This window comes from Polyodon spathula, chromosome 10 (genome assembly GCF_017654505.1).
Source record: "Polyodon spathula isolate WHYD16114869_AA chromosome 10, ASM1765450v1, whole genome shotgun sequence".
NCBI lineage: Eukaryota > Metazoa > Chordata > Actinopteri > Acipenseriformes > Polyodontidae > Polyodon > Polyodon spathula.
Window position 1 is genome coordinate 31,284,628 of NC_054543.1, and position 24,662 is coordinate 31,309,289.

The 24,662-nt window shown below is 39.1% G+C and overlaps 2 protein-coding genes across 3 annotated transcripts in view; one reads left to right on the forward strand and one right to left on the reverse strand.

Annotated features, from left to right (window-relative positions):
• LOC121322100 (caspase-8-like) lies at window positions 1–11,417 on the forward strand. Its single transcript, XM_041261620.1, has 12 exons — window positions 1–357; window positions 881–986; window positions 2,502–2,637; window positions 3,250–3,359; window positions 4,243–4,279; window positions 4,616–4,686; window positions 5,289–5,322; window positions 5,786–5,854; window positions 7,691–7,785; window positions 8,958–9,099; window positions 9,723–10,218; window positions 10,667–11,417. Exons 1-12 carry the CDS (start codon window positions 68–70, stop codon window positions 10,830–10,832), a joined length of 1,752 nt encoding a protein of 583 aa, XP_041117554.1. The 5' UTR covers window positions 1–67; the 3' UTR covers window positions 10,833–11,417.
• Window positions 9,711–24,662, reverse strand: part of LOC121322099 (caspase-8-like) — a 23,512-nt gene continuing 8,560 nt past the window's right edge. Inside the window, exons 4-10 of one of the 2 annotated variants that reach the window (XM_041261619.1) lie at window positions 23,432–23,567; window positions 21,645–21,763; window positions 21,004–21,052; window positions 20,663–20,727; window positions 20,309–20,441; window positions 19,007–19,529; window positions 9,711–9,796 (exon numbers count right to left, since the gene is read on the reverse strand). In XM_041261619.1, the coding sequence (XP_041117553.1) occupies window positions 9,784–9,796; window positions 19,007–19,529; window positions 20,309–20,441; window positions 20,663–20,727; window positions 21,004–21,052; window positions 21,645–21,763; window positions 23,432–23,567 (1,038 nt within the window). In that variant the 3' untranslated portion in view covers window positions 9,711–9,783. Of the gene's footprint in view, window positions 9,797–13,149; window positions 13,656–19,006; window positions 19,530–20,308; window positions 20,442–20,662; window positions 20,728–21,003; window positions 21,053–21,644; window positions 21,764–23,431; window positions 23,568–24,662 lie in introns of those variants that run through there. The other variant, XM_041261618.1, reaches the window with a different exon arrangement.

Consider the following 24,662-nt stretch of genomic DNA (forward strand, 5'->3'; position numbering starts at 1 on the left):
ATTTATTATTATTATTATTATTATTATTATTATATTATTATTTTCAGGTAATTAATCTCGTGACACCATGGACTTCCAAGTACAACTCCACAAAATAGAGCAAGCCCTGTGCAAAGATGAAACAGAGGCACTCGCCTTCTTGTGCAGAGACATCGTTGATATAGACCTCAAAGTAGAGTCTGCATCCCATCTCTTCACAAAGCTAAAGAACATGGACCTTTTAGAGGCCGAAGATGACTTTATTGTCGCAGAGCTTTTATACCGAATCCGACAGTTTTGTTTGCTCAAAAAAATGGGAAACAGCAAGGAGCAGGTTGAAAAAGAATTGCCACAGAAAGGAAGAATTTCAAACTATAGGTGAGTAGTTTGCCATTGTTTCCCATACTGTACTGTACTTACACAGCGGTATTTTGGATGCACATCAATGTGTTACTGCAAATGACCCAGTTGTATTTATGCAGTCTTACCTGCAGGAAATCTTTTTTTAGTAACCCACTGCTCACCAAGTAAGTCTGAAACAACACAGGCAACGACAAAAAACTTCAGGAAATGACATAACAAAACACACTGATCACTGTTTATTGCTCTCCACTGGGAAATTTAAGTACAGAATTACATTACAAATCCATAACACTTGTCCTGTGTTTCATTTAAATGTATCACTTACTGTAAACTATATTAATAGGGTCTATTCCAGCTCATTCAAATTACGGGAAAAATTCTGTGTGTTTTCTCTTTGTGGTTGATTATACATTGATTGGGAAAATGGTGCCTGGGCAGGTGTCTGTAAAATCGTGAGAAAAAAGCTCCAGTTTTATGTCTGCATATTATGGAGAAAACTTGCAGCGTATAAAAACTTTTTATCTCATCTGATTTGCAGGCAACTGTTATATGACCTGTCTGAGGACGTAACCAGAGATGACCTGAAAAGTGTAAAGTTTCTATTGCAAAACAGCCTTCCGCGATGCAGACTTGAAGATGACATGGCAAGTGACTTTGCATTCTTCTGTACTCTGTACCAGGACCAGCTGGTGATGTGCAGTCTGGAAAGAGGCTTTGCTTTTTATTTGTTTGAACTTTGTAGGTGAATAACTCTGACTCATGCTTACAGTAGCTGACAGCTGATTAGCTTGATAGCACTGTGGTTTCAAATCACAAATCAATTTTTAACCTGTTTACAGGTAATGCTCAGGGTGAGTCAAACTTTAAGGTAGTGGCATGCAAACGGGGGAGGTGCGGGGAGTCACTAAGGGGGGCGTGGCTATGACTGAAGGGGCAGTTCTGTAAAAAAAAAAAAAAAAAAAAAAAAAAAAAAGATAGAACATTTTAAATAAATACATACATGACAGCTAATTAGTCCAAGTTCTTACCTTTCAAATGAGCCGTTGACGATCACTCTACGACTTGTAGAACCGGAGAAAAAATGACGTTTGAAGTGGCGAGCGTTAGTGAAACTGCACTGAACAGAGCTGAAATGACAGCTACCAGTTTTTTTCTGGATTTAAATTGAATCGCATATTTTTCCCTAGGTTTAACCAAAAAATAAGTCCAGATTTAACAAAATACGTTAATGTTAAACGCATTTTTTTTTTTTTTTTAATTTCGTATTCGCCATTTTATTGTCTTCTCCCAATTTCGAGTATGCGATTATTATTTAGGCTCAGCTCACCCCTACCACCCCCACTCTGACTCAGGAGCTGCGAAGACGAGCACACGCTGTCCTCCGAAGCGTGTGCCGCCAGCCGGGCCGCTTCTTTTCACAGAACAGACTCACCGTGCAGCCACCTCAGAGCTACAGCCGGCGTGACGGCAACTCCGCAGCATACAAACGCGTCAATGGGTGTGGGCTTGCATGTAGCTCCAGGTTTAGCTGGTAAAATATTTTTTTGTGAATAAACAGATTTTTTTTTTTCGTAGATAATTGCTGAACGATAATGTTTTTCAGATGCATCTGTCAGGTAAATGTTGAATCGGCAAGTGTAAAAAAAAAAAAAAAAAAAAAAAAAATCAGTTGTATTTTTTTCACAGATTTATTTGTTAGAAACCCAGCTAAATATTCACTCACTAAGTGTAAAATTGTGAATACGTAATTTAAATGAAATTGGGGGAAAAACACCTCTTAAAATATAAAGGTACGTGGAACTAATGCTTTAATATGTGTGTAGGGGTCATGACAAATTATATGCTAAAAAAAGGGGGCGGTGTATAAAAGGTTTGTGCACCAGCACCACTGCTGTAAGGCGCTGGATGGCAGAAAAACTGGTGAATTGTTCACCTCATCACGCTTCAGAACCCCTATTGGTCAGGTTCCCCAGAGGCTTCCTGGGATAGGCCCTTGTCTCTGGTGTTCAGTAGCATAGTAACATCTGTGGCTTTGATTCAGCGGGTGTAAAGAGGTGATTGGCTACACAGCGGGCATGGACATTTTTTTTGTTTGTTTTAAACTACACTTAAACTTATTCAAATAAGCTAACTGATGTATTTTTTTCTTTATTTTTTAGACTATGCTTAAACTTCTCGTAGAGATGGAGAAAGAAGACCTCTTAGACCGAAGCAACCTGGAGATGCTAGAGAAAGTCTTACAAATCATCTCCCCCAGTTTAGTGAAAAAAATAACCAAGTATAAAAATGAAAATGGTGAGCCCCATTTTCTAGCCTGAAGCTATTTTATGGCATTGGCATTAATTCAGTGTTGCTATATTTTTGATAATTCTTTTGGATCCTACATATATGCTCTATAACTCATCTGTAGCAATGTAAAATTAGCTGTGCGGGTACAAGGTTGTGTCACTAAGTACTTTTCTTAGTTTAAAAGAAGGCATTTCTGTGCAGACGATTCTGCCCATTGATGCATATTGTATTACTGTATGCCTTTCATTGGCAATGTTCATTTGAGTAGTGCCTACACCTCTTCTGTAGCACTGTTACTTGACTGGGCAGTCTGGTTCTCTGAGAAGATTGGCATAACTTTTGCCACCCTATGGATAACCAAGATATCGTTTTGTTGTCAGCTTGTCATGTGGGAGTCATGGAAGACCTATAAATAGAAAAGAGGAATTTGAAGACAGTAGGATATAATTTAGCTGAAAGCTATTTAGAAACTGCTTTAAGGGAAGTATGAATACAGATCACTATTGGAGAAAGAAAACTCAGAATTACTAAGATGGATTCGCACATCTTAAAATGTGAAATTGGCAAAGGTTTGTTTTCCGGTTTGGATTATAAATGACTGTTGATGTTTGTGGACAGGGTACTGCACACAGGAGACTGGGTTTAGCTCTTCAGAAGCGCAAGGATGGAATCCCAGCCGGGCGCATGCACAGTCACCGCTCCCTCCTCTGAGTCACTCTTCTCAACAAGTAAGTGCTTGCCTTTGTTCTTTACATCACAGTATATTAGTAGTACAATACATAGGTAGTAGTCGAGGCTAAGGGAAAGCCCACCAAGATGCATCTGAAACAATCAGTGGCATGTTTAAAAAAAAAGATATGGGAAAGTACCAGGGACCACTTGCTCCCCGGACGAGCGTCTTCACCACAGTAAAAATGAGTCAGACGTGTGCACTAGCCTCTGTACATTTTGGAATGGCAGTTTCAGGTTATGTGGACCTAACAGATGAAGCCTTTTATGCTTCATAAGCCCCAGTTTTTTGAAACCGAGAGAACTTTGGTTTTGAAGTTTGTTAGTTTTTTAAAGAAAATCCTTTTTTTTTTGTAATTTCCATTATCACATGTGGAGCAATATCATAATTAACATTGTTTAGGCATGAAAATCCCACAAATGGAATATTAAAATAAAATAAAGAAAATGCCTAGGCTAACTTTTTTGACATTTGCACCATTATGTACCAAATTCTATATACCAGTACCCATGATCATTATCACAGGCACACAGAAAGGATACATGTTAGAATACACATTAAAAACTGCAGCCTAAATGAAAGGATTACTTCTACTTGTACTTATAGATTCAATCGTAATGGTTTAACTGCATTTGATTAGTACAACCCAGAAAAGAGGATACAATACCTTACTTGTGACGTACACTATTGGAGCTAGTTTGGTTATTTTAAATTTGATCTTTGTGAACCTACTATTCACTTTGTTCAGTAGCAGTGATCCTAACATGTATGTAAATTAATAGGACAAGATTAGTTAACTAACAGAACATTTTCCTTGGTTTTTTTCACAACTTATAATTTTGATTTATACATTTAGTTTTGTTTTAATTAAATTTGTGCAGGGCGAATCTTCAGCGAATTCAAGACCAGCGTCCGGTGGTAACTATTTATATCATTATTTATTTAGGGGGCGGGGGACCTGTCACAATGCTGTGTCTTTATCACTGTTTAGAGTTCAGAACAGAGTCATTGCTCAGTATGTCTGTCCCTGGCCGTGCTTTACATATCTCTGCACAATGTTTGCATATATAATTGCGCTTTTAGTCACATGTTCATTGTTCAGATGTGGAATGCAGCCAAACGCAACCCAGAATAGATTCAGAGCTCAGTGTTTTCCCCCTATTGTTCTGTACTAACAGCACCATTAAAGTGACCACTTCCTCCATTCCTGAAAGCTTATGCTGATTTTGTTCTCTGACTATTTTCCACTTCAAGGGACTCGAAGAGCAAGCGAAGATCAACAGCTGTCCAACTTGCTGCTGCCCCTCTCTGTTTCTGCAAGTGAAGTAAGCCCTGTTTGTGTTCAATTAGGCACCGACTCATTTGCGTCAATCAGAAGAAAGCAGGGAGTCTAATTTAGCAGTCTTCTACCATCTAATACTATGTACAGTAGGTATATTTGTAATAAATGAATTACTAGAACATTTAGTATCCAGCCAGTGGCACTGGAACAATTTTTATAGTGGGGGTGCTGAAAGCCATTGAACAAAACTGTAACCCCTGTATATAATCGAAAAAGATGCACAGCACTTCAATCCAGGAGGTGTTGCCTTTGTATCCAGCTCATGCACAAATGGGTAACAGGTTGTGATTAAGAGCACAAATGTGTTGAAACATGAGTCAGCATTCAGGCAGTTACAGTAAATCAGTTGCTTCAGCATTCATCAGCACAATTGCCTGCAGGGTGCTTCATGTTCCATTGGCTTTATTAGGGATGACAGGCAGTATTCACGGCCTCTGCTTCATATAGCATTTAAAAATGTAATACATTTATTTATACTGTGTTTAACAAATCCGAATTACTAGTTTTGTCTTTTTTTAATTTTGTTTTTGGATGACTGTACGTCCGTGTAATTACATTTACTACCTTCCTCTCTGTCTTGTCTAGCAGGGAGAACAGCAGAGAGCAAACAGCTTGCAGGGTATGTATAGAGTACTGAGCTCTGCTTGGAACTATACAGTTGCTGTATACAGTTTCACCATGTAGTAACCTGACCAAGTAAATGAGATCAGATACAAAGACCCAAAACAGCCTAATGAATAAAGACAAATTAGGATTGAAATATTCATAATTGCAGGAGAAACCAAATCAAAGGGTGCAAAACCCTGTTAGGCGCACAAAAAAGCAGCCAAAGTTACTCACACACAGTGGTATATCTAAAGAGCTGACTATCCATGTGTGAGGAAACTTGGTAAGGACATTAAGCACACATTATTGAGACATTTGTACATTCTTTTCATAGTACCAATTTTGCATGTTAAAAATACTGGTATTGGAAATACATACTGTTATTGTGTAGGTTAGCATTCCCTTTTTGTATTTGCTTTACTAATACATATCAGCAGAGTTAGGACATTGTTCATCTTGTTGTTTCTAATTTATAGAGACTGTAGATAATCAGATAGGGAACTTTCCACCAAGCCTGAGCTGCTTTCGTGGAGCCAGTAATGCAGGTTTGTGTGTACATTTCATTCAGCTGTTTTTATCAGAGGGTTGTTAACATTGTCAGTGTATGACATTGCTATTATGTGCCTGGAGTAAACTTAAGACCTACTGTACTTAATACAGTCCAGGTTTTAAAATTAGCTTAATTAAGCACCATAGGGGACGTGTATCAAGATCGATCGACACAGCGTTAAAGTAGCGCTCTGCCGTGGCGCAAATTTGACCCCATCCCGCATGAATTAACTGGCCCAAAATGAGGCTCGGCGTAAGCTGTCATTTAAATGTGTAAATGAGCTGCACTAGTGTTCTGAAACCCTAAAAATGGCCTACCGGTAGAACAGATTAACAGACTAATCTGAAAAATAGTGCCTTCCCTGCAAATGGGCTGCCTCAGTTGAACAGTAGGTAGGTCATTTGGAGATTCAATGATGTGTCTTGACTTTATTATATTATTATTATACGACGGTTAAAACCAAGTATACATGATGAAAAGGATATGATGAACCGGGTTTATTATACGATGAACACAAACAATTGTACATAATGAAATAGCCGGTATCGAGTTATAATTGAATCCTCAGGGAGATCAAAAAGGGTAATGCAAACTAAATACTCTCCCTTCTCAGTACTGTCCATCTGTTCCTGGGTTATTCAGGAAGGTTAGGAGCCTGCACTCTCCGTCAAAAGAAATGGCCCTGAAAATTCACGATATCACGAATTTCACGGAAATAATATATTTGACTGCCTACTGTGAAAAATATGCAACCTTATAGTATTTTACATTGCTCTTCACCTCCCCTGTTCATTTAATACTTTTATCAAGCAGCGCTACAGCAGCTGGACGCAGAATATGCCATGCATTTGGTTACTATGGCAACGGGATCAAACAAATACCGCCTTCATTTGGTGAATTCCTCCTACCAATGCTAGATACAGCTAGCAGTGGCATAAAGTATTTGCCCTTGTCATTTCAGGTTTGCAGAACTTTACTTTTTTTCAATGGTGACTGACAGGAATCGCACTGAATACAGGTGCTAATGCAAGTGTCATACTGTCTTTGTGGTGTAAGGGCCATTCACGCTTTGCTGCAGACTCTTACACAATTTGCCTGGTGATTTAGTAGTTTTCAATGCTTTTCCAATGGTTATGCTATGCATTTGCAATAGTTTGCCATGTTTTTTTGTTCATGCTTTGCCATACCTATTGGATTTTCCCGTGCTAACCTATGCGGTTTTTACCATGCTTTTTTAATGTCATTCATAAATTTCTTTTAAAAATACAGTGAATTTTCTGGGCCCCTGTGACTGCTGCCATATTTATCTTTCCTGTCAGCTGCTTTCTGACTTTTTTTTGCTGCCAAATAAGACCAATTTGACAACTTATTTGCAGAGCCTTTTTGTCTGGTGCTGCTGTTCTGCCACTTCATAAATCTCATTTTAATATCAGACTTCATTTACAATGAGCCCCACCTACAATTTGCCCATGCATATAATTTAGGCTTGACACGCCTTAAAATGCATGGCTAATGAGCGGTGGAGCGCATTGCATGTCAGAGCGCATTTTGGCAGTGCTAATGGGCTTAACTTACCAAGTGTCACGATACATACAGAACAAATTTAAGGCGGCGTAAACTGATTTTCCATAAAGTAAAACTACAAGCAAAACCCCCCCCCCCCCCCCATCAAAAGTCACATGACCTAGTACGTGTGCAATGGGAGTCTCATTGACAGTCTATCTGGAATACACTGCCCTGCAAAATATTGAATTGAAGGCTAGTGCGTAGGTAAGACGCAAACATTGATGTGACAGTCAACACAAATCCCCCTCTTGTTCAATTATTCTAGGTGAGATGGAGCCTCCACATTCGTCTTCTGGTTTTTCAAGTGTAAATGCAGATGCTATTGTTGGTCACGGTGAATCAGATGATAGTGACCCAGGGGTAGGTATTGTCTGTCTTTTTAATAACCATTCTGATGTCTACATAAATCTACTGTTGTAACAGTGTGCATAATACAAAAAAAAAAGTATGTTCTCTTTTTACCTTTGTTGGAAAGTTCAAGTCTTTTGAGATGTTTGAGGATGGCAGGTTTAAAAAGTGATAGCTCCTTTGAGGAATATGTTCCAGTAATCTACTTACTGTAAGACAGTACCTCAAACCGTGTAACACTTAAATATGTAAACCATACGTAAGTTCCATTACCAGTGTTTATTGATACAGACCACATGTTTCGACATGCTGTCTTTTGTCAGAACAAAGTTGTTTTCAATGATTCTCAAAGTTCCATAAAAGGTGATTGCCAGTGAACATTAACCATTTAAATGCCACCTTCTTTTAACCTTCATACGATTGGTACAGACTGCCAGTCTTTATAAGCTGTATTCTATTTTTCTCCTCAAGTTCTATTTCAGGTGGTGTCCAGAAGAAATATAAATGATGCAGATCTGTTTCACATTTCCATATAGCTAGGGCTGTATTTTTTTACGTAAAAAAAAAAAAAAAAAAAAAAAAAAAAAATGGCTACTTTCATGTAAAAATGACAAGATATATCACGATTAAACATAATATTTAATAAAGCAGAAAAAAGAGTTGTCACATTCAAAAACTGATCACATACAACAAGTGTTCCTAAATGCTTATCTGATAAACAGTAAATACTAAATTGTTCAACATTTCATTATTTTACCTTTTAAAGACCTATTTTCACCATCAAACAAAATAAAAACATAAATGTAAAAATACCAACACACGTGAAAGGTCCCCTTCTTGTACTGGACTGTGTAGCTCTATGAAGTGTGTTAATTGCTACAGGCAAACTAAGCCAGCTGCCAGGTTCCTAAATGCAGTGTTACATTCAAATCAATCAGGCAGACATTTGCTGTATTTATTTTTAAGTGGTATATGTGCATATTTACACTAGTCTTTCAGAAATGGGAATTTTCATGGGGAACTACATGTTACACTGCAATGGGTACATTTCACAGAAGTCGTGAAATCTGTGGTAACAGTGAAAAAAACACAGCCTTACATATAACTTCTTGTTCACAACCCACTCAGCCTTGTTTGACATACCCCTTAGATTATGTTACATTTCTGGTCTCTTCTGTTATCAGATTTCAGAAACCTATGCGATGAATAGAGAGAAGAGAGGATACTGCCTGATCATAAACAACTATAATTTTAGTGAGTCACGCACCAGAAGGAGCTCAGAACAGAAGTGGTGTACTGATAGACAAGGAACAAACACTGATGCAAGTAAGTGTCTTTTTTCCACGTGTTCTATTCACAGGCTGCTGTTTTTGTTTCTCTGTTACATGGGATTTCAGGTTGCTCTATTGGTTTGTTTAAATCACAGGACTGTGGTTATTGGTTCAGAACTACACACCAAAAAAAACCAAAAAACATGAAGATCATGGTAGGATCAAGCAAGACATGCAAGACCATCAAAACCAGTTTAAAGAAACACCTTTGCAAGTCTGATACAAGGACCAGGAAGGATTTTATCCATGCCTTGAGTAAAAAAAATGTTTGGCTATGCTTGGACGATTTAAGGGATTCATGGATCACACAAGGAATTTAGAAGATGTGTCCAGAGCATGGTTGAAATCCCTCCTTATCCATGTGTCATCCTTGCATAGTTCTTGCGTTGAACTTGCACTTGTATGTATTGCTTGATTCTAGTATGACCCCTCTTTTTTATTTTGGTATGATTTTCATGAGCAATGCAATTCATGAATACAGTGAAAGCAAATTGTGGGATGTTTGATTTTACCCCTAAAATAATTGTTTCAAGACCATTTTGACATAGCATTCACGGTATGTTTCAATGACATTTAAGAAACATTAGGGGCTACAACTTTCAACATCTTCTGTTTCAGGTGCATTAAAGGATGTTTTCCAGTGGCTGGGATTTGACACTGTATGCGTAGAAGACTTGACTCAAAAAGAAATGCTGAAAGAAATAGAACAATACCAAAATTTAACAGACCACAAAGACAGAGATTGTTTTGTGTGCTGCATACTCAGCCATGGAGAGAAGGGAAAGATATATGGGATTGATGGACGCACCGTTTTAATAAGTGAAATAACCAAACCTTTCTCGGGCAAGAATTGCCACCTCTTGATTGGGAAACCTAAAGTGTTCTTCATTCAAGCTTGTCAAGGGCAGAAAACACAGTCAGGTGTCCCAATAGAGGCTGATGGCTACACTCCAGAGCTTGAGAAAGATGCCCTGGTACCCAATTCAATTCCTGAGGATGCTGATTTCCTGGTTGGCATGGCAACCGTGGAAGGTTATGTTTCCTACAGAGACCCATCTAAAGGAACATGGTACATCCAGAGCCTCTGCCAGAATCTTCTACACCTGGTGCCAAGGTAACCAGGAAAATAATTGTTTTAGTTGTATGCGAAATATTTGAATAGAAGTTTTCAGGAATGAAAGGCAATTTCTTGGGATGGATGACCTTGATTAGATTTAATTCAGACAGTCTTGGACAGAAAAATGGTTATCCGTGCCAATGTTGTTCAAAAAAGATTACCGTGTTAAATGTACTTGGTATTTCACCACATCTGTGAAAGGTTTTGTACTTTAAATACTTGTCGTGTTCTACAAAATATTTGATTTTGGGAAGCACTGTTCTAGTTGTTAGAACTATTGGTGTTAACTCAACCTTATGCTCTGTCTCACTATGTACTTGATAGTTGCTAGAAGCTAAATAATTCCACAGGAGTTTTTTTTTTTCTTTTTAAGCAAGTTATTCTATCAGTTTTCAAAAAAATAAAGAACAAAAAAACCTCAATATAACATGTTCTTTTATTCCAGAGGAGAAGACCTGTTGTCCATCCTGACAAAGGTGAACATGGATGTTAGTCGGAAAACTGATGAATACAGGATAAAGAAGCAGATTCCACAGCCAGCCTTTTCACTAAGGAAGAAACTGGTCTTCCCAATTCCTGCCGAGTGCCCGCCTGCCCTGCTGCAGCTCTAGGAGGTCAATCATAGCTGTATAAAAGGTTTGCTGTTGGCCTGTTTGCACCCCACCTCAATTCTGCCAAGGCTAGCTGCCTTACAGAGTAGTGGACAGGATGGTGGGATTCCAAAAACACTTTGCTTGATCTGGTTGATCGCTGTGATTGATGGATCTGTGTCCATAAACTATTTTGAATTGACAGTTTTTGTTATGAATTTGAACTACAATTTCAGTTGTATCTCTGGAAGCAAAACAACGTAATGAACTTCACAAAGTTTTGAGGTCAATCAGCTACGAGAAAACACTGTTATATTCTTAATTGAGGGGTCCTGTCGAGCAGATACTGCACTGTATGTACGAGGACCCTTATACCAGTTGCATGCAGGCTCACATTGTGCCAGTTATGAAAAAAAAAAAAAAAAAAACAGCATGTATTATTGAGCTATCATCAAAGGGGTAACCTCAAAACTAAGGGGGATTGTTGGGTAGGCTGGTCCACTACAAAAGGGGTTCCCAGGAATTTTATAAGTTTGCACCGATGAAAGAAATTCCCCTAACGAGGACACAATTACCTTACCATTGGCCTCCACCTGTGAACCATTAAAGTTGCTGTCACATTTTCTGGATAAAAACACTACTGTTGAAGGATCATTGGTAAGGCTGTGAATCTGAAGGAAAATGAAGACCAAAGAGCATTCTACAGAAGTTAGTGATAAAGTAATACAATGCATAGATTAGGGAAAGGGTACAAAATAATATCCAAATGTTTGGATATCCCAGTAAGCACAGTTGGATCAATAATCAGGAAGTGGAAGCTGCATCACACCACCCAGGCACTGCCAAGAAAAGGCCGTCCCTCAAAACTCAGCGCTCAAACAAGGAGACTTGTGAGAGAAGCCACAGAGAGGCCAACAATCACTTTGAAGGAGCTACAGAGTTCAGTGGCTGGGAGTGGAGTAATGATGCACCAGTCAACCATATCGAGAGCTCTGCATAACACTGGCCTGTATGGGAGGGTGGCAAGAAAGAAGCCGTCACTCACAAAGTACCGTCTGAAAGCACAGCTGGAGTTTGCCAGAAAGCATGACAGTGACCCAGCTGCGATGTGGGAAAAGTTTTTGTGGTCAGATGAGACCAAGATAGAGCTTTTTGGCCAAAACTCAAAGCACTACGTGTGGCGCAAACCTAACACTGCCCATGCCTCAAGACACACCATCCCTACAGTGAAGTATGGTGGTGGCAGCATCATGCTGTGGGGATGCTTCTCTTCAGCAGGGACTGGGCATCTTGTTACAATTGAAGGAAGAATGGATGGAGCAAAATACAGGAAAAGAGAATCTGCTTCAGTCTGCTAAAAAACTGAAGCTTGGGAGGAAATTCACCTTTCAGCAGGACAATGATCCCAAGCACAAGGCCAAAGCAACACTGGAGTGGCTCAAGAACAAAAAGGTGAATGTCCTACAGTGGCCCAGTCAAAGTCCTGATCTCAATCCCATTGAGCATCTGTGGACTATTTGAAAATTGCGGTCCACAAACGCCGTCCAACCTTTACCTCTTGTAATTTTACCAGATATTATTCTCAGCCACAACCTTCTTGTCCATTTGAAATGGACACTGCTTTCTAAGAGCAGTGTAAGAAGAGGTGTTTGTTGTTTTTTATATAAAATCATGTTGATTTTAACATAAAAATTACTTCATGTTTGTACAAGTAAACATGCTTAGTATTCCCCACTTGGGATTGCTATGCTGGTCCATGTTTCTGTGTATCTGCATTAAATAAATAAAATGTTTTCAGTGTGCTTCTAATTGCTTTTAATGCTGACTGCTGCCTTCAGTGACAGGTTGTGTGAAGTTTGTGAAGTGAACTTGTATCAGATGGGAATGGAGCAGGAATGGCATTTCAGTAGTACAGTATATGTACATGCACAGTATCTCCTTTTACATGAAAACAAATACTACAATAAAACATGTCTATTTTTAACATAAACCTGCCCCACAATATTTTAAGTGATGGATTTATTTATTTGCATGTGCTTGAGTAGGCCACATTTCATGTGAAGAATTTCATGTAAGACCTGACCTGGGAATTTGGGGGTAAAAATCTTTAAAAAAGTGAAAAAGCAAGAGGACTGCACAGACTATTCTGCTGTGTTTGGAGATAATGTGCGATCATCTTAATACATTACTAACCCTGCAGGGAATGAATATGTACTTACTACAGTATATACATTTACTAAACATTATTTTACATTTAACATTTTTCATACCAGCACCATTGGACTGCAGAGACATAGAACACAATTTAGTTAGTATCTTAAAGAAAGAAAACACGTTATTTTTCTGAAAACGAGTTTATTAAAATGTGTATAAAAAAGAAGCTTATTGAAGAGTCTGGTACAAAATCCAACGCAGGTATCTGAAGCGACCCTGTATGACAAAAATTAAAAGTTATCAGAGCAACTTCAACTGTAGTTGACCTTAACGTGTTGTACTACATGTATATGTAGGCTACAAAAACACATTAACATGATGGAATACAATTCTGAAAGGTAACCATGCACTTTGTGAATATATCTAAATCCAATGACTACAGTTTTATTACAGCCAGTTAGCAGAAAGGAACAGGATATTGTTTTTTACATGTATTGCTAAGCGGCAGCACAGACGTTTGCATCTTTTCAGCTTTGTTTTCACACTCAATACGTATGGAAGAAGAGTTTTTTTGTCAGGGTATATCTTGGCTCTGGCATCTGCTTGTTCATAAAGTTTCCTCTGTTCACAAAGTTTTCTCTGCTCACTTCTCTGTTCACTGTGGTCAGGATGCTCAAAATGTCTTCATTGCTGCAAAATGAAATCATATCGTTATGAAGAGCTGGGTTTCAGTAGGGTGAATGGACAGCCATAGTAGCGCTGTTCCAATACAATACTCCCTGTGGAATTCCCAACGAAGACCAGCAACTTCACACAGACAGAAAGCGAACCTGCTCTCGACTGTCTATTTGACGCACCCGGCACACCATGTTATCAGGTGAGCCACTTGGGGACCTGGACCCTCACTTTTGAGACTCTCACAATGTACATTAGGTATAGGTCCACAAAATTACAGAATGAAGTTGGACTGGAGCAGATTCAGAGGAGAAAGAAACCAGACTGCAGGGGTTTGTTAATGAAGCAACAGGTGAAAACTACCCCCGTAATTAGGACAACCAAAAACAACAAGCCAGAGGAATCTATACCCAGCTTGAAAGCAGGGAGAAATTAACCCAAACTACACAACCCACACAATGCCTCTACAGCCTGGCAGGCACACACATCTCTTACATATTTTGCCAGCTGGTGCTGTTTTATTAAGAATATAACAGACATCAACCCAGATTTACTGATTGCAGTCATCAGGGCGGGTGCTGAAGGTCATGTTAATAGGTCATGATATATGAGCTTGCAGCACACGTTTTCTTGTATGCATGCTTGTTTCTATTAAAGCTTGTTTCTCTGAAAATTATACAGTAACTTCTAACCTATTCACAACACCTCCTGTATAATGTGGGATCATCACTTCCGAATTTGCATCTGTGTGCTGTGGTAAGTGTGGAGTGGAAGCAACAGCGAGTGGGAGAAGTACAGGCGTGGAAAAGTACAGAGCAGTTGCAACTCGGAGCAGCTGATTCAAATTCGGCGCCGTTTTGAGACACGGGCGAGGGGAGGAGCCAACAGCACAGCAGAACAACGCAGTTAAACGAGGCAGTCTTCGCAGCGACAGCGAGTGGGAGAAGTACAGGCGTGGAAAAGTACAGAGCAGTTTCGAAGCAGAAAGGAGAAATTGCATCTTGAATTGCTTTAATCAGAAAACAGAGGACATTGGGGAAACACAGCAGCTCAAAGTCAAACAGCCGCGTGTGTTTTTCTGATAACAAACAAGCTGAAACTCGGAGCAGCTGATTCAAATTCAGCGCCGTTTTGAGACACGGGCGAGGGGAGGAGCCAACAGCACAGCAGAACAACGCAGTTAAACGAGGCAGTCTTCCCAGCGACAGCGAGTGGGAGAAGTACAGGCGTGGACAGGCAGTTTCGAAGCAGCAACGGCTGCAGAAGAAACTAAACTTCAAAAAAAAAAAAACCTCAACATGGTCTTCAAGCCAGTAATCTGTGACACCTGCTTGATGTGGGAAATCCGAGAAAACCCAGCGGAGCTAAACCAAGTGTGCCTAAAGTGCCGCGCGATCCAGGATTTGCATAAACTAGTAAGTATGCTAGAAATGGAGCTGGAAGAAGTGAGACAGCAACAGGATCTTGAGGAACTGGCACACCCACAATTCATGGAAGTCTGCATCACCCCTAACAGACTGAAAGCCACCAGGGAGATAGAAGGTCAGAACAGCTGGGTTCAGGTAGGCAGAAGCAGGGAAAAAAAGAAACTTCATCAAACACAACCACCAGAAATCAAAACAACCAACAGATTTGAGTCACTTCAGAATTTTGATGAGCAGAACCAACAACAAGAGAATGAAAGGAACAACATCCAGGACCCTATTGACAGTGGTGACCAGACAGCAAAAAGAAGGGAGGTCATGATTGTTGGGGACTCCATATTGAGAAACACAGCAAGTTCAATTCGCAGTTTGGACCCCCTTACTACAACAGTGTGCTGCCTTCCGGGAGCCTCGGTCAAGCACATCACTGAAAACGTGGACAGGCTCCTAGAACGAACAGGAGACGACCCGGTAGTAGTCGTCCACATCGGTACAAACAACATTGGAAGAGACAGACCAAAATCCCTGCAAAACAAATTCAGAGAGCTAGGAAGGAAATTAAAAGAGAAAACCAAAACTGTGGTATTTTCTGGTATACTACCCGCACCTTGCAAAGGACCATATGGACAGCTGGAAATAATTAATCAAAACGCATGGCTGAAGACGTGGTGCACACGGGAAGGCTTCACCTATCTTGATCATTGGACCACATTCTACAACGAGGACTATCTGTATAGACGGGATGGACTGCATTTAAATAACAAGGGAACTAGTCTACTTGGAGAAAAGATCCTCGAGCAGGTTCGGAAGCATTTAAACTAGAAAGGAAGGGGGGGAGAAATCAACAAAAAAACAGAAGGGAGACCGCATCAAAACAAGAACAACAACTCAGGTAAGACAACCATTAAATGTATTTATCTAAATGCTAGAAGTATCAGAAACAAAATTCTAGAACTTGAAGCTACTGCACTAACAGGTAACTATGATGTGATAGGTGTTACAGAAACGTGGTTATCTGAGAGTGATGGGGACGAATATAATATTTGTGGGTATACACTGTATAGGAAAGACAGGCAGGACAGAAGAGGAGGAGGGGTAGCGCTATACATAAGAAACAGTCTTGAAGCCCAGGTGTTAAACCTGGACAAAGAAAATAAAACCGAATCAATATGGGTCAGAATAACAGACAAAAATTCAAAAGGCATAATAATAGAAGCATGCTATAGACCGCCAGATTCAGACGGTGAGCAAAATAATCTGTTATACAATGACATTAGAAATGTGTGTAGCAAAGGAGAAGCCATACTAATGGGGGATTTCAACTTCCCCCAAATAAAATGGGAAAACCCGGTGGGTAGCGCGAAGGATGAAATAGAAATGGTGGAAATGACAAATGACTGCTTCCTAACACAATTTGTGAAGGCACCCACTAGAGGGGAGGCATGCCTTGATTTAGTCTTTTCAAATAACGAAGATAGAATAACTAAAACAGAGGTCAGAGAACCACTGGCAAACTCAGACCACAACATGGTCTCATTTGAAGTGTTTTTTAAATCCCCAAAAGTAAAGACTAAAGCTAAGGTTTACAATTTTAGAAAAGCAAACTATGAAGGTATGAAACAGAGACTAACAGAAGTAGATTGGAGTAAAATAGAGAAAACACCCACAGAAGAAGGATGGTTGTTCTTCAAAAATGTAGTACTAGAGGCGCAAAACAATTATATCCCTAAAGTAGACAAATCTAAATGTAAAACTAAATTGCCAAAATGGTTTAATAGATCAATTAAAAAAAATATTCAGCGAAAAAAGGCACTTTACAGAGCATTAAAAAAGGACCAAAAAGAAAGTACGCAGAAAGAGTACACAGAACTGCAAACGCAAGTCAAAAAGGAAGTTAGAAAGGCCAAGAGAGAAATAGAAATGAACATTGCTAAGGGAGCTAAAACCAATTCCAAAATGTTTTTCCAATATTACAACAGCAAGAGAACATTCAAAGAGGAGATTAAATGTTTAAGAGATACAAATGGCAAAATCGTAGAGGAAGAAAAAAAAATAGCAAATATGTTAAATGATTACTTTTCACAAGTTTTTACAAAGGAAGATACTGACAACATGCCCCACATGTCATCCAGTTCCTATCCAGTTTTAAATAACTTTAGCATAACTGAGGCAGAAGTGTTAAAGGGACTAGGAGCTCTTAAAATAAACAAATCCCCTGGGCCGGATGAGATCCTCCCAGTAGTACTCAAAGAAATGAAAGAAGTAATTTACAAACTGCTAACCAAGATCATGCAGCAGTCTCTTGACACAGGGGTGGTACCGACAGACTGGAAAATTGCAAACGTAATACCGATCCACAAAAAGGGAAACAAAACTGAACCAGGTAACTACAGACCAGTAAGCCTGACTTCTATTATATGCAAACTTATGGAAACTATAATAAGATCCAAAATGGAAAATTACCTATATGGTAACAGGGTACTGGGAGACAGTCAACATGGTTTTAGGAAAGGGAGATCGTGCCTAACTAACTTGCTTGATTTTTTTGAGGATGCAACATCGATAATGGATAATTGCAAAGCATATGACATGGTTTATTTAGATTTCCAGAAAGCTTTTGACAAAGTCCTGCACAAAAGATTAATTCTCAAACTGAACGCAGTTGGGATTCAAGGAAACACATGTACATGGATTAGGGAGTGGTTAACATGTAGAAAACAGAAAGTACTGATTAGAGGAAAAACCTCAGAATGGAGTGTGGTAACCAGTGGTGTACCACAGGGATCAGTATTAGGTCCTCTGCTATTCCTAATCTACATTAATGATTTAGATTCTGGTATAGTAAGCAAACTTGTTAAATTTGCAGACGACACAAAAGTAGGAGGAGTGGCAAACACTGTTGCAGCAGCAAAGGTCATTCAAAATGATCTAGACAAGATTCAGAACTGGGCAGACACATGGCAAATGACATTTAATAGAGAAAAGTGTAAGGTACTGCACGCAGGAAATAAAAATGTACATTATAAATATCATATGGGAGATATTGAAATTGGAGAAGGAATCTATGAAAAAGACCTAGGAGTTTTTGTTGACTCAGAAATGTCTTCATCTAGACAATGTGGGGAAGCTATAAAAAAGGCTAACAAGATGCTCGGATACATTGTGAAAAGTGTTGAATTTAAATCAAGGGAGTAATGTTAAAACTGTACAATGCACTAGTAAGACCTCATCTTGAATATTGTGTTCAGTTCTGGTCACCTCGCTATAAAAAAGATATTGCTGCTCTAGAAAGACTGCAAAGAAGAGCGACCAGAATTATTCCAGGCTTAAAAGGCATGTCATATGCAGACAGGCTAAAAGAATTGAATCTGTTCAGTCTTGAACAAAGAAGACTACGTGGCGACCTAATTCAAGCATTCAAAATTCTAAAAGGTATTGACAGTGTCGACCCAAGGGACTTTTTCAGCCTGAAAAAAGAAACAAGGACCAGGGGTCACAAATGGAGTTTAGAAAAAGGGGCATTCAGAACAGAAAATAGGAGACACTTTTTTACACAGAGAATTGTGAGGGTCTGGAATCAACTCCCCAGTAATGTTGTTGAAGCTGACACCCTGGGATCCTTCAAGAAGCTGCTTGATGAGATTCTAGGATCAATAAGCTACTAACAACCAAACGAGCAAGATGGGCCGAATGGCCTCCTCTCGTTTGTAAACTTTCTTATGTTCTTATGTAAGGCAAGTGTTTAAGGGGAAAGTATACAGTGATAAGTCAAACCTGCTCTTTTATGAATAAGTATCCAATTAAAACACCTATACTGAGGAAGGGGCGCAGGGAAGCTAAACAAAAATGTTTCCTTATAGGGCTCTGTCCCTATAAAAAAAAGTATTTGAAAAGGGTATTGGTTTCGCTGTATACTGTAGTGTGTCTGTCTGCAGGACTCACCTGGGGCAGAGCAGCTCTAGATTCCTACACAGGGCCTGAATGTAGAAGGAGCCTTTGGAGATGCTTCTGTAGGATAAGTAATCCTCCATTGTAGCCATGCCAAGGAGGAAGTCTGAATCGTTGGGGATGGTGTCCATCTGTACTGGGTCTGCATCCGCTTCAAGCTTTGGTTCAGTTTCTGGTTGTGAAGCAGGACCTTCACCGTCTGCCTGGATTTCCACAGCTATTTGGCGTTTTTGCCCCTGGCAAGCTTGGATGAAAAAGACCTTTGGCTTTTCCTTAAGAGAAGGGCACGAACAGCCAGTAAAATAGGAGGTTATTTCCCGAATGGAGACAGAAGAGCCGTCTGCACCCTCAATGGCTCCCTTTGATCCATGGGAGAGGATGCAGCAGACAAAGCAGTCCCTGCTACTGTGGTCCTGCTGGCGATACCTCTCCATAATGGAACAGATTCCATCTGCTGTCTGGTCATTGTACTGCACAACTTCAAAATGCAACCACTTGAAGACCTTTGTCAGATACACTGAAAGGGAGAAAGATCATTTAATATTATTTAGATTTCTATTAAGTTTTATGAGGAAATGTGTGCATCTATTTTAACGTTTTAAACAGGAGCAGATCAATTGCCTCCCCGGGAGGTGGGAATAAAAGAGTGTTAGGTCATGACCATTATTGCACTGGAAGCAGAATTTCGCTCTCTAGAGATGTGACTCTGACGTATACCACTCCCTTCCTGTAGTGCTCAGACTCATGTCATGACCACCTTTACTCTTTCACTACCACAACTCATCTAACCCAAACAGAAGGGTGATGCTACAACTCAGACATGCCAAATAAACAGTAAAGGGGTAGCAACAGGACTTAAAAAACAACCTAGACAATTACTTTAAATAGTGTTGTCATTTTTGTTTATTTTATTTTTTTTTAAGAAGTGGTGTTTTGTTTTTCTTCAGGATTCGTAGCAAAAAGCTTTTGCCCATTGTGTGATCAGAATTTCTGCAATTGTCTCATGTAACCCCAGTGCTGTGGATCTCAGTCCACTGCACGGCTCCAGAGGGATTTCAGATCAAAGTACATGAGCTTCGTTTTTTGCTGTAGGGAATAACAATATCCTTCTGCATTACTATAGAGGCTTCCTATTACAATAAGTTTCAACGATTATATAGCAAAACCTTCAGTTGTCCCACATTTGATCAACCTCTTTAATTAACCGTGTGGCTGGTTAATCCTTTACGAATGGCTTACCAACAAAAGCATGGAGTTTAGGGATATACAGTAATGTGCTGTTAAACTTTCTCTCACCAGCATCGATATCTGTGCCTTTTCTGTCATACAAAGGTCGTGAAGGAAATTTCAGCCTTGCTCTTTCAAAGTCCTTGTTGTTTATTATCACACAGTAGCCCCTGGGCGTGCTCGTCATTTTATAAGCATCAACCTGCAACATAAAATAAATGAATAAATAATGTCCAAATGTTTTAACATTGAAAGAGAAAGCTTTGCAGTCTGAAGTAGATGGCTTCTTGGTAACCCGACAGTACACTTTGTGATGACCCCTAATGGTACAATATACAGTTTTTGTTTCTACAAGTATTGTTGTGTCAGCTAGGTCAAGCTTCTTTTAATTAATAACATTCTAAAATATTTAGATTATATCACCATGTTATCCAGAGATGCTACAGACACAGGCCCGGCATCAAGGCTGAGACTCAGGGGGACTTCACCTGGAAAGGCAGAAGTTAGTTTGCTTTACAAATTTACTGACACTGACAAAAAGGGGCTTTTATGTTATCAATATTAAATATACAGTATATATTTCAAAGACCCAAACTTGGATGTAATCATGTTATTGTTATAAAATATCAGAGAGGAAAAGCTTTACGAAAGAGGACATCCAAATTGTTTGGTTTCTTCAGTGTACCTCACATCAATACCCAGTACACAGCATATAAAGGTCATTTCGGTTTTGCAGAACAAACCACTCAAAATCCCAAACTTACCATTCTGTGAAGCTCGCTGGCCCGGTAAATCACGTGTATGATTTCCAAACTACAGAAAAGGAAAATGCAAATGAACAAAACAATGTAAACCTACAAAACAGCTATTACGACGATGACACGTGCCTTACTACAAATCTGCATATTTAGCTATTTGCAAGGATATTAAAATTGTCTAAAAGTTATTTCAGTCCATTCCATTCCAGGTTCCAAACAAAATGAAACGACTGGAGACCTAGTTGGAACAAGAACAAGGCTCTCAACTGAAATGGACAGGAAGTGAGAGGACCACTGACATACAAAACACCATCAAAAAATGTAAAAATACCAAATGCAATATATATTAAGATGGAATTTTAAAAAATCCCAGTCCTTAAGGGCCTGGTAATACTGCACATACTCTGTAGGATTTACTAGAACTGTTTTGTTAGCTCTATAGTATGTTCTTTTTAAGTCTGGAGTAAACACTTCCAAAATTATCCTTGTATTTTCTACTCCTTTTGCTGCACTTGCAGTGCCACCCCCTAGTCAGGTGAAGTATAGACGCTCCACAGTATACAAGGTAAAGCTGTGAACTAGCCACTGCCGACTCCTCTGTGAGCAATACGAACAAACCCCCTTCCCCTCCATGCTCCTCTCCCTACCTGCAGGGAGTGCTGTGGCGGCTGTCTGGTGGGAAATTCTCTGGAGGCACCTCTGCTAGGAGGAACTGAAGCAGAACTTCGGCACATGTCAGAGGGATCAGGCGTCTGGGTTCTTGCAGCTATAAAATAAAATGTATTTGTAGCTAAAACAATGGGAGGGATTCAATCAATATATGAAGCACCTGTGTTGTTTCCATGTGGTTAGCCAAGTCATATTTACATGGAATTACCAACAAACTTGTCGATGATGCAGTTTGTAAATTAACAGATTATTGATTTAACACCAGTTTTGTTTTTTGTTTTCTTCATTTATATTTCAGGGTTTAAGGAGACTATAAGGCCTTATTCCCTGGTCACCACAAAAAGGAATGTAAACGTGTATACATGTTTAACTGTCAATATACTCCTAAACAAATGTACCACCCTGAGTGAGGAACAGAACTTTGTTGGCCCATTAAAAATAAGGACATTGCAAGTCTATCAGAACTCTAGTCACAGAATGGTCTTAGCTGGTCTGTCAGACACATTGCTTTAATTAGCTGGGAATGTACTGTATTGAGCCCAGTATGAATCAGCTTGCTCCAGTAATGATCTGTATGCTTTGCTGAAGGGAAGCTTGGCAACACTCAACAAATGAGTCACTTTCTGATTTCAACTTCCTATTCATGAAAAGATACAATGTAACAACATGTTTTTACAGCTTTACTTATGTTTTTGAAATTGCCTGCTATAAGAGCACAAGGAAAAAAAAGTTACAACAAATAGATGTCTACAATTATTTATTTTATCTCAATTGTTTTTGCAAAACTCCAAAAATTCAAATTTCAATGATAATGCAGAACCTAATTCTAGAAAAGTCTAGAAACTGCGGGATTGTAGGTGAATATTCTTAGAGAGTATGAAAGGGTTAGGCATAGGATGATTGCTGTCATTACCAAAAAGTCAACATGGGAAAAAGTAAAGAGCTATAGGCACAAAATGATTTATTGTCAAAGCTGGAGAAGGATACAAGATATCCATATCCAAGAAGGATCCAAGGATACGATTATCCCAATTTCAACTATTGTTTCTATTATCAAGAAGTACAAGACTCATGGTACTGTCTTTCTTCCCAAGAACAAGTAGAAGAATTGTGAGGAAAGTTAATAACAATCTGAGATCTGAGATCCGAGATTGACTGCCAAAGATATTCAAAGTGAAGTGGCTGCAAGTGGTACCCACAAGTGCCCTACATCTCTGGGAATTGCTGCAGAAGAGCTGAGAAAACATGTCGGGTGATTTCCTGCTGAAACTTGTTAACCGAATGCCTCCTGTTTGTGAGGCTGTTATTAAGGCAAAGGGTGGCTATTTTGAGGAATCAAAGATTTAGAGACAATTTTCAATTTTCTTGAACATTGCTTTGATACTCCTTATGTTTTCTTTTGTATACTGTAACATGTGTCTTCATTTTCAAGTATTTACAGAAACGTATACGACTATCAATTATGAAAAAAACTTAGTTTCAGCAAGTGTACTCAAACTTTTGACTGGTTCTATATATATATATATATATATATATATATATATATATATATATATATATATATATATATTGAAGTAACAAACTGTAACTACTTCTAAAAAGCCACAAAAGTCTCAGAAGGATTAGCTAGGCGTCTTTGCCGATAGAGAATGCTGTTCTCTAAAACTGACATCCAAAATGAATATGAACCTCTTGTACTGGGCTCTTGTGCCAGCAGTAAAACTCCTGCTGTGGAGTGTGTGTATATACAGTATGCAGCTGTTACCTTGTTTCTGTTTATAGTCCTCAATCCTTTGGACTAAGTCTTTGTTGGTTTTACTGCAGACATATTCTAACTCATTCAGCTCATCTTCTCCCAATATTTCCATCTTCTCCATTTCCACAAAAACATCCAGTATAGTCTTCAAACAAAAATGTGAGAAACAACAACCTTTATTCAAATGATTTAACAACATATATCGAGCATCAAAAGAAACTTCACTATTATAACTCATTCATTTTCTAAAAAAAAAGGTATATAAATGATGGACATTGACAAAATGTTTTTGGTTTCTTTTTAATCACTCGATCATTCATCCTTGACCGTGACTTGCTTGAATGACTATGACTGAAGCCTATGCACTTAATCACCTAATTAGTGAGACAGTTGATAGGACACTGGATATGGAGTGATTTCAGCTCTTGAATTGCAAGCTTGAATAGAAACAATAAAGCAAACCACACACAAAAAAAAACAATATGCCACGTCTGTCAAGAGAGCAGCGCCTTCGTGCACTCTGCATGTTGGAGGCTGGACTAGGGCAGCGTACTGCGGCTGGTCGTCTTGGGTGCGCACAGCCAGTAATTTCAAATCTGGCGAGATGCTATAACCAGACACACTCTGTCAATGACAGGCCACAAACTGGGAGACCAAGAGTCACAACACCTGCCCAAGATCGACAGATCATTTTGCAGCATCTTTGTGATGTCAACTGTTAATCAGCATAATACCAAAAGTCACTGTGCCTACTCTAAAACAGAGTTTGTCATTTTTCGATCCCATCTAGTGAATTTTATCCAAAATATAAGTGATAATTTTCTCTTGATGCTCAGTATACATTGGTTTGTTAGTATATGTTAGAGTATTCTCTTGTTCTATCATTATCACCCAGCTCTGTTCTGTTAAGTCAACCCCAAGTTTTCTCCCAAAGAGCCACAGTCACAAAGCTTGTACTGTAGCCTTTCACAGGTTTATTTTCTGTTCAGAAAATTATTGTTACAACATTATTAGTTTTTCTTTTTACAAAAAAATAGTGCAAACTTAGTCATCGTAGTGGGGAAGGTGAAGTGGGTCAGTATGTCAGAACTGCACTGTTCACTGAAGCTCAAAGGTGAAGCATTGCACACTGAAACCTCCCAGCCACTCTTCTGAAAGCCCTTTCAAAAGCAATTTTACACTGGAATACTTAAAAAAAGCATGGCTAATAATGATCTACTCAGAAAAACACAGATAAAAA

What these genes read in the sequence shown, in the direction of transcription:
- LOC121322100 (XM_041261620.1), top strand. Translation starts at nt 68, where the DNA reads ATGGACTTCCAAGTACAACTCCACAAAATAGAGCAAGCCCTGTGCAAA. An exon ending in TTCAAGACCAGCGTCCGGTG is followed by an intron (nt 4,280 to 4,615) that starts GTAACTATTTAT and finishes TTCCACTTCAAG; the next exon opens with GGACTCGAAGAGCAAGCGAA. An exon ending in CAGATGATAGTGACCCAGGG is followed by an intron (nt 7,786 to 8,957) that starts GTAGGTATTGTC and finishes TTCTGTTATCAG; the next exon opens with ATTTCAGAAACCTATGCGAT.